Genomic DNA, 14,204 nt, shown 5'->3' with positions numbered 1-14,204 from the left:
TTCTCCTCCTGCACATCGCTTCCTCTCCAATCCTCGGGCACAGCTAGCACAAAGTGATTAGGCCTGACACTGGCTCAGCCAGGCCTGAGTAATTGCCTTTTGCAGGCAGGGACTGCGGGCCCCTATAGTGTAGCAAAATAAAGAGTCTCTGGTGCTAGCTGTTCTACATGCTGCTACTGAGCCCAGTAACCCATCTTCAGGCCCTGCCAGCCCACTTGACTGCAGCTTGCTTCTCCATTGCCCATGACACCACAGTCCACTCCACTGATTCTGCACCCATCCCAGACTGCATGCTCCCTGTCCTCTCAGGCATGCCTCCCCAGTCCTCTCCTGCTGTGCATGTCACTCAGCTCTATGAATCCAGTGACCCTGCACACATTTATTTGCAAACATTTAACTTACACAGTAAAAAAGATATATAACATGGTTAAAAAACATACATTTAAAAATTAAAATTATATAAAATTGACATACAACTATTGTAGTTTTACTGCTGCTGAAGTGCTGTGCCATCAGTAGGTGAAACAAAATAGTGGTTTCCCATCTCTATCACTTTCTGTGTTGTTTCCCAGTTTCGCTTACTAACAGACCCTAAAACTGATCCTTATTAACATTTGTTATCTATATTTAACAGTGGTCTTATCACATGATTTGCTGTGCGAATGTGTGAAAAGGCACAAGGAAATGCAAAATGGCATGGAAGGCATCACAGGAGCACCTGCAGAGCATCCCCAGAATTAGATGCTGCAAGACCTTTTTAGTTATAACTGCCAAGGGGTTGCAAATATCTACCAACATTAAAATGGCCAAGTCTGGGGTAGAACCTGAAACCTAAAAAGTTAATTGGTTCCTCTGTGTTCAGGATACTATTTAAATAATTTAAATGGTAAAGCAATTTTTACTGAATCTAAGTTTTTCCTGTCTCCAACTTGAATATTTGTGTCTTCATAATTTTCAATGGTAACTGTAGCTGTCTTATTTTTTTTTCTTAAGGTTTAGAAATGGACAGCAAGAAAGTTAACCTTTTAGATCTTGAACTTCTTATTGATGAACAAGGCAAGATCCAGACCAAACAGTACAACAAACCACCGGAAACAGAATCACTGTGTGGTGAAGGCTCACCTTCCAGTTCTGTAGAGAAAGGTACTTTATCTTGTGTTGTTTAGGAGAGCTAACCTACACCAAAATAAGGTTTAAGTATGTTAACAAAATAATTCTGCAAAGCATTACATGTGCAATGGGCCCCCATAGCTGTAACTTGTATGTGTAGCACTAATTCTCGGTGGAGCTGCTGGTTTAAGCGGGCTTGTTACCTTCACTCTCCTTCCCTCTGTTTCACCGGCACCGGGTATAGGGTTCAGTTGAGTTTACCTCTGGACGACACACGCTCCAACACTTGAGTACGTTTTCAAAGCTTTATTAAACCATCAACGAAGGAAGTAGCAGGAAAGAGACAGAAGGAGAACTGCAGAGGAAAACTCAAATACCTTTTTTAGTAAGATTCTTGACAAATGTCCTTGGGGTTGGATATTTCAGTAGAATGCACTCCCTTGGTGGAACACTCCTTGCACGCCTGGATAGGCCTCTCTCACTAGCCTAGCAGCCAGTACGTAGCACGAACAAAAGTCTCTGCCACAGACTTATTTGGGATGAACCCGTACAATCCTCTGCCACAGGATGTATTGTTTTTTTTTTTTGTGGTGAATGACAGTCACAGTGCTTGAACCTTTAAGCCAACCCGGCAACACTAAGCTGTATAATCACTTTAGGATACATCCTCCAACCGAGTCACCAGGCCCCTCTCCAGACCAGCACGTTGCATGATCCTTCCATGACGGGTCCTCCCCTGGGATCTCCTTGGCGGTCCAGCTTCTTCCCTCTGGATAGACAGCTCAGGACCATTCCTCGGCCGCTGTGGTAGGCCCCAGACAAGCCTCTGGGCCCACCCCTGCGCCGCAGCAACGTGGACCACAAAATAGCTCTCTAACACATACCTGTCGGTCAGGAGGGCCAGCAGGTGGCTGTAAAACGAACCGCAAAATATGGCGTCTGTCCCATAAATACCCTCGCCCAGAATGCAGCTCGGAGGACCACCTCCACCGAGTTGTCTCCGGGACAGAAGAGCATCCATACGCTTAGACACGTTGCCTTTCCAACACTAGCCAGCGGTAACAGCAACACCCATGGCTCAGTATGGAAACACACGCAATGTCAGCCAAGCTGGAACAGAGGCAAATCTATACCTATCAGATGGTAGATCGCAAATCTACCAGCGCTACATATGGAAAGATTAAAGACATGAGAAACTTTTCATGGCCACTGCAACCCCGTCATCGTGGAGCATGTCTAGATCTGGTAAAGCTTTATGTTCCCATAAAGTCTTAGCAGCTTTCTTTTCTGTTAATCATATGTCAGCCGTATTAATTGCAGAAACGCAACATAACTCTTACAGGAACAATGTCTGCTTTAGGAGAAATTAGCAGCTCTACCAACTTTAGAAATGTATGCTACATTACAGTTACTTCTCTGTCATTACCAGCCATATACTATTATATAAAGCTCTGTCTAATGTTACCTGCACACCAAGTGGCTAAAGGCCTGGGTGCACCCATAGAAACCACACACAACTGCTGTAATAGGAAGGCAACGCTATAAAAGGCAATCAAGACAGTCAACAATAGTGTAAGAAAGGTTGACTTTTTACAAGTATAGTCCTATAAGACTTTACAGCCTTTGGTATATATTTCTGTTTCTCGTTCATTGGGGGACACGGGACTCAGAGACGGTTGAGTTATGCTGCCACCAAAGATTTGGACATGGGCAAAAAAATTTTTTTTTTTGCTAGTGGCCTAGCAGGAGGGACATTTTTTTCTCTACTGAGAAAAGTTTAACCATTTTTACTGGCTATTTTTGGGTTATTTCAGATTGATTCTTTATATAATCAAGACTTCTTTCACAAGCTGCTTTATTTATGTGGTTTGTGCCAACTTAAAGTTGGAGAAGCAGCTTGTATCTTGTACTAGTGCGGGTACCAGTCTAGGATCTCTGAGAGTACCTTCAGAGGTCTGCGTTGGAGTCAGCTAGTCACTTGGAGTGAAGTTTGAAGTTTGGTCCCAGACATTGCTCATCCAGAGTTCTTCTTCCACAAGAAAAATGTCAAACTCTTTGTTCTCAGACTCTAAAGTCCACGAGTCCAGGACTTGTTACTTCTGTGTGCGTCTGTGGTATTGACAGCATGCCTGCTGGAGGGGAAGGATCACGTGGACATCTTGTGTGGTCATCTGATCAAGAACTCAACTCTAAGCCTGGGACAGGAATGAACTTTTATGACCATTGTTTCAAGATGTCTTCAATGGCTGCGATAGTCCACACCCAACTGGGGGTGTGTCTCAAGTCTGGACAAAAAAGGCCCTGGCATGAGAGATAAAGACAATGGGTTAATAGGCAAGGGACTGTTAAAAAAATGGCATGGCGGGCTGTACACTGCCATTAAGAACATGTACAAAAGCATTAACAAAAAAAATTTAAAAGTGTTTGGCTAGGAGCAGCTCTTTAGTAATGCTTTAAGTTTTCATTTAAGAGGGGCGTGGCCAGGACAGGCATGTGAGGAGACGTGTGTCTCACAGCTCCTACACAGCACAGTCTATTGATCCTATCCCAGCAGCAATCCAACGGTGAGAAAAGGCTCTCCAGCTGGCTACCAACCAGGGCAACCTCCCGGACCACCTGCCCGGCCCTCTGCACCCGAGGAAAAGCTAAAAAAATGGAAGATTTCATGAGCTCTGGAATCCAAGATGGCGCCGCCGCGGCCCTGGCTCAGCGCACACCGAGAGGAGCAGACAAATCCAAGGGGGAACCCAGCAAAAGGTCACAAAAGACTCAGGGTAAGGAGTACCCGAGGGACATGCTTTACTATACACAAAAGCTGCGGGGTTCCCTGGATCACAGTGCAGAGGGGGGCTCTATACAAACCCATGTGGCACTACAGGGCCCAGCAGCACAGGGCGCAATGAGACAGTCTGCAGGAGAGACAGAGGGACAGGGTAAGCAGGACTATATAACTAAGCAGCCTCTTCCCCTGCACACGGCAGCAGATGACACTGAGCAACCAACCCTGGCCGAGATACTTAGAGCAGTACATGTCTGCACTGCCTCAGTGAATACCCTCAAGGAACAGTTTGGGGGATTAAGAGAAGACGTTTCCCTGCTGAAACAGGACCTGGAACGCACAACAGCAGTGGAAAGCAGGGTGAGTGAGGTTGAAGACAAACTCCCCCCAGTTGCTCGGGAGGCCCATGTAGCACATCAGCTGGCTAAAGATACCAACAATAGAGCAGATGACATTGAAAACTGTCTGAGACAGAACAATATACGCATTGTGGGGTTACCGGAGAAAATTGAGGGGCAAGACCCTACCACCTTTGAAGAGGGATGGCTGCAGGAGCTATTTGGAAAAGGGGCTTTTTCCCTGTTCTTCACTGTTGAGAGTGCCCATTGTACACCGGGACGTCCACCACAACTGGGCGCCCCCCCCCCCCAGGCCCATCCTTGCTTGTCTCCTACACTATAGAGACAGGGAAGCTGTGCTGAGACAAGCCAGAGAAAAGACTAATGTCCAGGTGAATGTGGTCCGGGTATTCTTTTACCCAGACTTTTCTGCGGAGGTGCAGCGACCCCGGGCCAAGTTCTCAGATGTAAAAAGGCGCCTGCGATCATTGCAGCTCCCCTACGCCATGTTGTACCCTGCCAACATGGCGTAGGGGAAATCTGGATATCCTAGAAGTGCCGGCAAGTTCTATATGGAGAGCTCACTTTACATTCACTTTTTGCCCCTTTGTTTTACCCCCCCCCCCCCTTTTTGTATGCCTTTTTCCCTTTTTTGGATTGAAGAGATACCGTCTGTTTTGATCCTGGTGGGTAGACAGTGATGAGAGGGGAAACCTATGCCTTGTTATGCTGGGAGACATACTAACATGTGAACCTTGAGATATCTTGTGAAGTTGCAAGAAAAATGCGTTCTTTCTACATGCGTTGTAGAAAAGCAGTGCTTGTTATGTTTTTGTTCCAAGTTGGATCAATCTGGCCTGCCCTGTTGGCGGCCTGGACTTGTGTTTGTTTTTTATATTTAACCCTTTATACCCACAGGCTTCGACTCGAGGACATTAAGTTCTGGAACTGTTGCTATGCAAATTTTGGCATATTGGCTGCGCCTGAAATATGGCTCACAGCAAATATCATGTGCTGGGGTTTAACCTGGCAGATATTGGTCTGGCCTAGCGTCCCCACAGGGGGTCACCTAAACCCGCTTTCCTTATTGACTAATTTCTATATATTTTATTTTTCTATATGCACCCTGATATTCCCAGATATCATGGTTCCAAATGGCTGAAGTACATGTGGTGACTTGGAATGTTAGGGGCTAGGTTCCCCACTTAAACGTATGATGATCTCCACTTGGTTGAAAAAGCTGCATCCAGCAATATTGTGTTTTCAGGAAACACACCTGACTCCGGAATCTCAGATCTGTTTAAAATCTTCTTGGGCGGGGAAGGTGTATCATTCTACACACACCTCTTTTTCTAGGGGGGTGAGTGTGCTGGTGCACAGTGCCATAGACTTTAAGGAGTTTGACACATGTATAAACTCTGAGGGACGATATATTTTCTTGCATTGTCGCATTGGGTCGCTACACTGTATTTTGGCATGTATGTATATCCCCCCCCCCCTTCACAGTGGTGGTGCTCCGGACTCTGTTGAGCTATTTGGCGGGTAGACCGGATTTGCCATTACTGATAGTCGGAGATTTCAACTACTGGCAGAGTTCCTCCATGGACAGGCACCCTAGTATGGGGGGGTCTACCTCGTCGAGGGAGTCGCCATTGCTGAGGTTAATTAATGAGGTAGGAGACACAGGAATCCTCTGGAGAAGCAGTTCTCTTGTTTCTCCAAGACGCATGGGACGTTGTCCAGGATTGATCTAGCAGTATGTGACCCTACCATGCTCCCATCCGTCTTGGAGGTGTGTCTGCCCACTCCCACATGGTGATTAAGCTGATCGTGGCTCCGCTGTCCGGGTTGCCCAGGGCACCCTGGAAATTTAATGCCTTCTGGCTGAAGTTATTTCTATCCCCAGTAGAGCTGGAGAGGAGCATCCGGGAATTCCTAGCCAGACAGGAATTTACTGATTCTCCCTTGACCCAATGGGAAGCTTTCAAGGCCCACTTGAGAGGACTATTAATTGCAGAAATTACAAAGGTTAAGAGGCAGTCCTCCAGGCAGGAGGAGGAGCTGGAGAAGCTGGTGCAGGACTTGGAGGAAAGGTTTGTTCAGGACCCCACGGACTCTGCCAGGGAGTCATGGCAGTCGGCTCAATCAGCTTACGAGCGGCTGCTGTCCTCCACGGCAGAGAAGAAAAGATTCTTCTCAAAGGCTGCATTTTGCGAGGAAGGTAGGCTAAGATAGCAAACTCACAGCAACGGTCACCGGTAATAGGAGCAATTAGAACATCAGAGGGAAAACTGGTGAGCTCCCCCGATCTAATTTTGCAGGAACTGGCAGGATTCTACGAGAGACTGTATCTCCCTACTGGAGAGTATAACGTGGAGGAACTAATGAGATACCTACAGGGCATTAACTTCCCAAAAATCACCAATGAGCACAGGAGGGCCTTGGACGCTCCACTTACAGTGGAGAAGTTACAAACAGCGCTGGTGGAATTCCCAAACTGTAAGGCCCCCAGGTCAGATGGGCTCCCCATGGAAATCTGTGAGCAATATGAGGCAGTTCTTCTCCCCAAGCTTCTAGTGGTGTTTAATGCAGCCAGGGAACATAGAACCCTACCCCCTTCTATGTCCACAGCTAATATTGTGCTAATACTAATGCCTGGGAAAGATCCCGTCGACCCTGGTTCATATAGACCCATCTCCCTGCTACAGAGCAATATCAAGCTCCTATCAAAAATTCTAGCAATCAGACTGAATAAGGTCATTACATCTATAATACACCCAGATCAAGCAGGGTTCATGCCAAATAAGTCCATGGCAGTGAATCTCAGGAGACTATATTTGAACATCCAGTCCCAGGCAGACAACAGGGGACAAAGGGCCCTGCTCTCGTTGGATGCTATGAAGACCTTCAATAGCATCAAATGGGAGTATTTATGGGGTGTTCTCCAGAGGTTTGGATTTGGGGAAGCAAATATCTCCTGGGTCCGTCTGCTTTATTGCTGCCCCGAGGCAGCCATTAGGGCATAGGGCAGAATGTCTCATACCTTTGCGCTGGGACGGGGCACGAGACAGGGGTGCCCTCTCTCTCCCCTGCTCTTTGCGCTAGCTATTGAACCCTTTGCAGTCACAATCAGAGATCTCCCAGGTATTACCAGCTTCCGTTATGGTGACAGACATGAGAAATTGGTGCTCTACGCGGATGATATAATGATTGTGCTAGGGGACGTTTAAGGTTCCCTTCGGGAAACCATGTCAACCATAATGGAATTTGGCACTTATTCAGGGCCCTAGATCAATTGGACAAAATCCTCCCTAATGCTTATAGATGAAGAGGGCAGGCCTCCCGACAACAATTCCATATCCTTTTCCACATCCTTTAGGTACCTGGGAGTCCAGGTAACGCCTACAGTAAAAGACTGTCGGAGATTGAACATCTCCCCACTACTGCAGAAATTCAGAGACCGGATTAAGACGTGGAATTCATTGTGCCTGTCGATAGCTGGTAGGGTGAATCTGATCAAGATGATCCTCATGCCCCAGCTACTATATGTGCTCCACAATTCTCCAATAGTGGTCCCTTTGAAAACGTTTAGAATTTTAAACTCCTTAATCCGTTTGTTAATTTGAAAGAATCCCCCCCCCCCCCCCCCAGGATCAAACTTGAACACTTACAGCACCCTAAAGATGAGGGGGGACTAGCCCTACCGAACCCATGGTTATATTATTTAGCAGCGCAGCTCCAACAACTAGTAGGGGTTATGGGTGGAGAGACAGATAGGACGAGTATTACCCGTAGCTCTTCAGAGACTGTGATGTTACACAGAGTAAAACGATATTCCGTGCCGGCGGCACTTGAAGCTCTAGCCTTTGGGAAACCAAATAAGAAGTACCCGACCTATAATCTTTTCCAGAAAATCTGGAACAAAACCTACAGGGAGTGACAGGATACACGGAATTCAGTCCTATATGGTCCAATGGTACTAACCCTGAAATAGCACAGTTACAGCATGGGGCCTTATGGAAGAGATTTGGAGTGATATACATTTGAGATATTTTTTAGAACGGTATTCTATTACCCTTTGAGACTCTCAGGAAAGATACGGCTTGCCGTCCAATATGCAATTTCATTATATGCAATTGAAACATGCTGTGAGGGCTCAGAGCAGCGCTTCAGAGTTGGCTCCTTCACCAACACCATTATTTAACCTAGTCATGAGAGCTGCAAATACTAAAGGTTTCATTTCTCAATGTTATAATATGCTCCTGCAGAGCTTCTTGACTAATCATCCCTTGAGAATGATGGAAAAGTGGGAGAGAGATGTGGGACAGATAGATGGAGACCAGTGGGAGGAGATTCTACAAGCGGTGCCCACAAGCTTGTTGAATGTATCAGAAAGGCTAACAAAACTGTATCTTTTTCTGAGGGTGTACTATACTCCACATTGATTACACAGAATGGGTCTTAGATCTACCCCAATGTGCACTAGATGCAAAAGGGACCATGGAGATCTGATCCATCTACTGTGGAGGTGCCCGAAGCTTCACTCCTATTGGGGTGGAGTGGTGGATACTATAAACGGGGTATTTCAGATCTCTATGACCACTGACCCAAAACACTGCTTATTAAATGTGCTGGAGGTCTTTGAATGGGAGGAGAGCATCAGAATAGCAGTTACCAGGACCCTAGTATTAGCACGTAAGATGATAATGCTTCACTGGATATCAGAGGACCCTCCCACAGTTAATGGATTTCTGCAGTAGGGAACATGATCAGAATGGAGAGATGGGTATATGAGCATAGGGGGTGCACTCGAAAGTTTGAGAAACTCTGGGGCCCGTGGCTGGATGTACCTGGACTAGTCCCGGTGGATCTGGTGATGGGGAGATTGTTGGGTCTAAATGCTGGTTAAATACACGTATACATTTTATTGGTCTGAACGAAGGGCCTCACTTAGGTGGGAAGTACTGCCAATTTGTAATGAGAATTTACAAATTAAGCAATGTAACTGTGTATTGTTGAAGCCTGGTTATGTGAAACATTTAAAATTAAAAACTCCATAAGTACTAGAAAATGCATTTCCTGGGGAAAATGCGTGGGAATGCTGAATAGCTAAATTGCTAAAACGGCCGCCATCAAAACTGCCCCATCATACAGCCATCAAAACTGCCCCATCAGAATTGCCCCATCAAAATTGTCCCCATTAAAACTGCCCCATCATATTGCCACCATCAAAACTGCCCCATCAAAACTGCCCCATCATATTGCCACCATCAAAACTGCCCCATCAGAATTGCCCCATCATATTACCACCATCAAAACTGCCCCATCATATTGCCACCATCAAATCTGCCCCCCTCATATTGCCATCAAAACTGCCCCATTAGAATTGCCCCATCAAAATTGTCCCCATCAAAACTGCCCCATCATATTGCCACCATCAAAACTGCCCCATCAGAATTGCCCCATCAGAACTGCCCCATCATATTGCCACCATCAAAACTGCCCCCATCAAAACTGCCCCATCAGAATTGCCCTATCAAAACTGCCCCATCATATTGCCACCATCAAAACTGCCCCATCAGAATTGTCCCATCAAAACTGCCCCATCATATTGCCACCATCAAAACTGCCCCATCAGAATTGCCCCATCAAAACTGCCCCATCATATTGCCACCATCAAAACTGCCCCATCAGAATTGCCCCATCAAAACTGCCCCATCATATTGCCACCATCAAAACTGCCCCATCAGAATTGCCATATCAAAACTGCCCCATCATATTGCCACCATCAAAACTGCCCCATCAGAATTGCCCCATCAAAACTGCCCCGTCATATTGCCACCATCAAAACTGCCCCATCAGAATTGCCCCATCAAAACTGCCCCCATCATATTGCCACCATCAAAACTGCCCCCATCAAAACTGCCCCATCATATTGCCACCATCAAAACTGCCCCATCAGAATTGCCCCATCAAAACTGCCCCATCATATTCCTCTATTATAAAACAGTACATGGTGTGTCTGTCCCCTCCCCCAGGCTCTGTAATCAGAGCTGAGATGCTCCAGCCACCTCCCCCCCTGTGTATAACAGAAGCTTTGGTAACCATGGCAACAAAACAAACACAGTACACTCTGATTAATGGCTAAAATTTCCTGAAATGACCTCTAAACAAAAAGCTTTTTCTCAAAAAATGTAAAATATATCAAACTGAAAAGATATAGCCAGATAGCTGAATATTTTGTGAACATTTTAAAGTTTGTTTGGTGTCTCTAGGTGAAAGTATGAAGGAGCTGAAACTTTTGGGAGCGGAAGAAGAATTTAAGTATTTCAAGCATGCTCCCATTGACTTCAATGTTAAAAAAAAGTGTTAAAAAGCTTAATATTTTAAAAAGTATAAATGGTAGAAAAAAAGTTGAAAAAGAGCACACATCAGCTAAAAGAGACGAACATTTTAATAGTTGAATGGTTTTAATAGCTGAAAGTATGCAGAAGTTACGCATAACCAAAAAACGTACGGAATAAAATTATTAAAATTATTAAAAATAAATAAAATCGAATAACAATAGTGGGACTGCTAAAGCATTCCCACTAAATATGCCTGGGGGGATACTACTACAGCAACACTGACATTTACAAAGAAAAAAGTATGTTTAACTCTCAGCCACTTGGAAACAAAGCAGTCAGGGTTTCCCTATATCTATTACTGGATTCTTAAGCTGGTGTTAGTACAGCAATCTCCCTGCAATTGTGTTCTCTCTGACGGGGGGACTGCCCCCCACCAGAATACACTGATCAACGCTCGCAGCTAAAGGCTGCAAGCACTGATCGGATGCTTGTTTTCCAGCATGCTCATTCAACAGAGGCTGGTTGTGAGATCGGCTTCTGTTGGACAAGGAGCTGCACACACAGGCCGAATGTCGACCAGTTTCTGTTGAACCAGCTGATACCAGCTTATAATTGGCCCATGTGTACCAGCCATTATACTAGATGAGGGTCTGGTATAACTGTTAATGATAACTAAAAAAAAAGGACTCCCCCAATTCACTCAAAAATCGAGAAGAAAAAAATCGTTATCAGACCGATGCAGCATCCGAGCATGCAGACTGGCTGCCTGAACCATAACAGGCCACATGCACTGAACATGGAGGCATGTTGATGAGGAAAATGGTCTTTTCCCCACAACCCTATCCCAGTGGTTGTGGAGCTCTGTGGGTAGAGGGCTTATCAGAATCTGGAAGCCCCCTTAATAATGGGGCACCCAGAAATGAGCCTCCATGTGAATGAGTAAAGAGTACTCCTACTCATTCACAAAAAAGTTTAAACAGTAAATAAAAAAAACAGACCGTTTTTGACAAGTCCTTTTAGATTAAGAAATAAAAAAAGTCAGACGATGCACTTTACATACGATGTCAATCACATTGGCTGTGTAAGTGAATGGAGTAGGTGATTTCATTGGTTATTGAGGACTTGGTGGTTCTTGTACCTGCCGGCATTCTTAACCATTGACAGCTGGAAGCGTAGCGACAGTAATATTGCTATTATAGGTGATGTTCTGCTTTCACTGAATGGATAAAGGTTCAGGCATTTATCTGAACACCCGACCGCCAAAGTTCAGTCCAAACTTGTCCAAACAGTGCTCGGACCAAATCCTAAACTCATACCTAATTAACATCCCCCTACTTTGGGGGATTGGGTTATTCATACAACACTGGACATTCTGACTGGTGGTTAATTTGATCAGACAATGCCACAACATATCAATGCCAGGTTCAATCTATAGGAAGGAACCAGATGCTTTGCCATGACAAGAGAAGTCCTAAACTTCATGTTTCAACTTTGTCTTACCATTTACCATCTACCAATTTGTGTGGACATTTGTTAGGCAGACTGTCTCAAATGGTAGCATTTATATCCAGGGGAATGGACCCTACATCCGCAAGTGCTCCAGAACCAGTCCAGTCCAGTGTTCAGGTAGGTCACACTGGATGTAGACCTCCTCACCACCAGGTTCAAAATCTATAATGGGTAAATGAGACTTTTAAGGCACAAAGACATGTAAAAAAAACTTGTTTTATTGTAACAACATTAAAACAGATAAAACAAATAGTTTGAGAATCTAGCCTTACATACAATATTAACTCTCATGGCTATTTATATAGTGGTGTCAGTATCACATCATAGTTCACTGGTTGATAATTAGACCTCAACAACAGAACATCCATATCCTATATAGCTGATGTTTCGAGTTCCCTCTTCTTCAGGGCAGAATTGAGCCTTCGTATCAAACATAGAAAATACACAGTTATGTATCTACAGAATGGAATATACATATAACAAAAGCTATATATTATCAGATGTATACTATATAGAAACTTACACCATATATGAGAGACATGCATTATCAGCCTATATCAACTGTTAATAGCTCAGCCAGTGCACTCCAGAGGCAGTCAGGCCCATAAGAGGAAAAAGGGAGCTGGGAGGCACACAGAGATCCAGAAGTCAGCAGAGCTAATAATACAAATAAGAACACTCACTAACCAAAAACATTTTTTATTGAACCCCAAAACTTTTATGTAAAGATATGCAGTAACAACCACATTTCAAAACTACACAAAAAGAGAAGAAACATGTATCAAACTACATGTAAATGAAAAAACGAAAGACTGACCAGGAAAGTGCATTTGGTGCAGTTCATTTATGAGTATGACCAGTCACAGAGATCCACAGAATAGGGACATCAGAGGCCCATGGAGGACACGCTGCATCCAGGAAGGAAGTGGATGGCAGATGATGAGCAACCAACCTCACGTTCCTCTGGCCAAACAGTACCTCCATCACAAAAAAAGACTATGCAAGGGCTGCCACCCTCTAGTTGATCTGCCATTGTACATGCACAAGGAAAACCTTGCAGCAGCAATTACATCATCGCACACACACGGTAGCGGCTTGGATCAACCATCTTGGAATGCATTCCAGGCAGCCAGGAAACTGCAAGCATGACAAGGAAGGACATAACAGAGTATTCACCACCATGCTGGCAATAAGAGCTCCCAAACTGTCCAAATATGGCTTTGTTTGTCTTCAGGTGCAGAGATTTTCTGGCAAAAGCAATGAATACTCTGGTGGCTCTGTACAAGCTGACTTATGTCTTTTCACCCCCTTGAGATAGAGGCGATTACATTTATCTTCTTAGGAGCTTCGTTTATAATTATCCCAGGTAGATGTGGTACACCAAACTGATCAGATTCTTGGCAGATGCTCCATTCTCTTTTGCAAATCTTCTATTCCAAGGACCAGTTTAGCACCTGACTTGACAGAACAACAGTCATGGCAGTCTTGACAGTCATGCATAGAGGCCGGCATTTACATGCGTACAGAATCAGTCCAAGTTCAGTGTAGACTGAATGTTTATTAGAAATGGGTTGTAAGTTCTTCACATGTTGCATAAACAGATACATGCAGTATAGCATAGCATGGTACAGACAGACACAAGAATGTGCACCAATTCAAAAAACAGATAACAGACACATGCTCCTTACATTCCATAGGTGTGGGCGGGAGTATATTTCTCAAATATGATTATAACATAAGTTCCTGGAATAAATGCAGTGAAGTCCCTAAGTCCCTAACCTACTAAAGATTCATAAAATTACTGTCTTTAAGCTAAACTTGTCACAACAGTGTCCCTCCTCATGTCTATACAATGGACACATTGATAACAGTTCAAGGTACTTTTCTTGACAGGATCTGGGTTAGACGTCCTTATCCTGTGGAGGGATTCCGCATCTTGAGGGAGGTAACTATTCCCATGGAACGATGAGAAGGTCACTTTGGGTTGGAGAGTGATCTTCAATTACACTGAAGGATGCGATGCAATGGGGATCAGCTTAGGAGATGTTCACTGAGGCAGAGTGGAGGATTGTGTCATCGATAACAGAGTAGCGATACGCTGCAAAAAGCGATCAGAAAACT

The 14,204-nt window shown here is 44.7% G+C and overlaps 1 protein-coding gene across 5 annotated transcripts in view; it reads left to right on the top strand.

Annotated features, from left to right (window-relative positions):
- The window catches only part of MSANTD3 (Myb/SANT DNA binding domain containing 3), a 1,043,106-nt gene that overhangs the window by 555,856 nt on the left and 473,046 nt on the right, over positions 1-14,204 (top strand). For all 5 annotated transcript variants that reach the window (XM_073630740.1, XM_073630737.1, XM_073630739.1 and 2 more), the window contains exon 3: positions 994-1,143. In XM_073630740.1, coding sequence (XP_073486841.1) covers positions 994-1,143 — 150 coding nt within the window. The remainder of the gene's footprint in view (positions 1-993; positions 1,144-14,204) is intronic.

Source organism: Aquarana catesbeiana, linkage group LG05, assembly GCF_042186555.1.
Source record: "Aquarana catesbeiana isolate 2022-GZ linkage group LG05, ASM4218655v1, whole genome shotgun sequence".
Classification (NCBI taxonomy): domain Eukaryota; kingdom Metazoa; phylum Chordata; class Amphibia; order Anura; family Ranidae; genus Aquarana; species Aquarana catesbeiana.
Note: the sequence above shows the minus strand (reverse complement) of the source record. Positions and strands in the feature narration are given on the sequence as shown.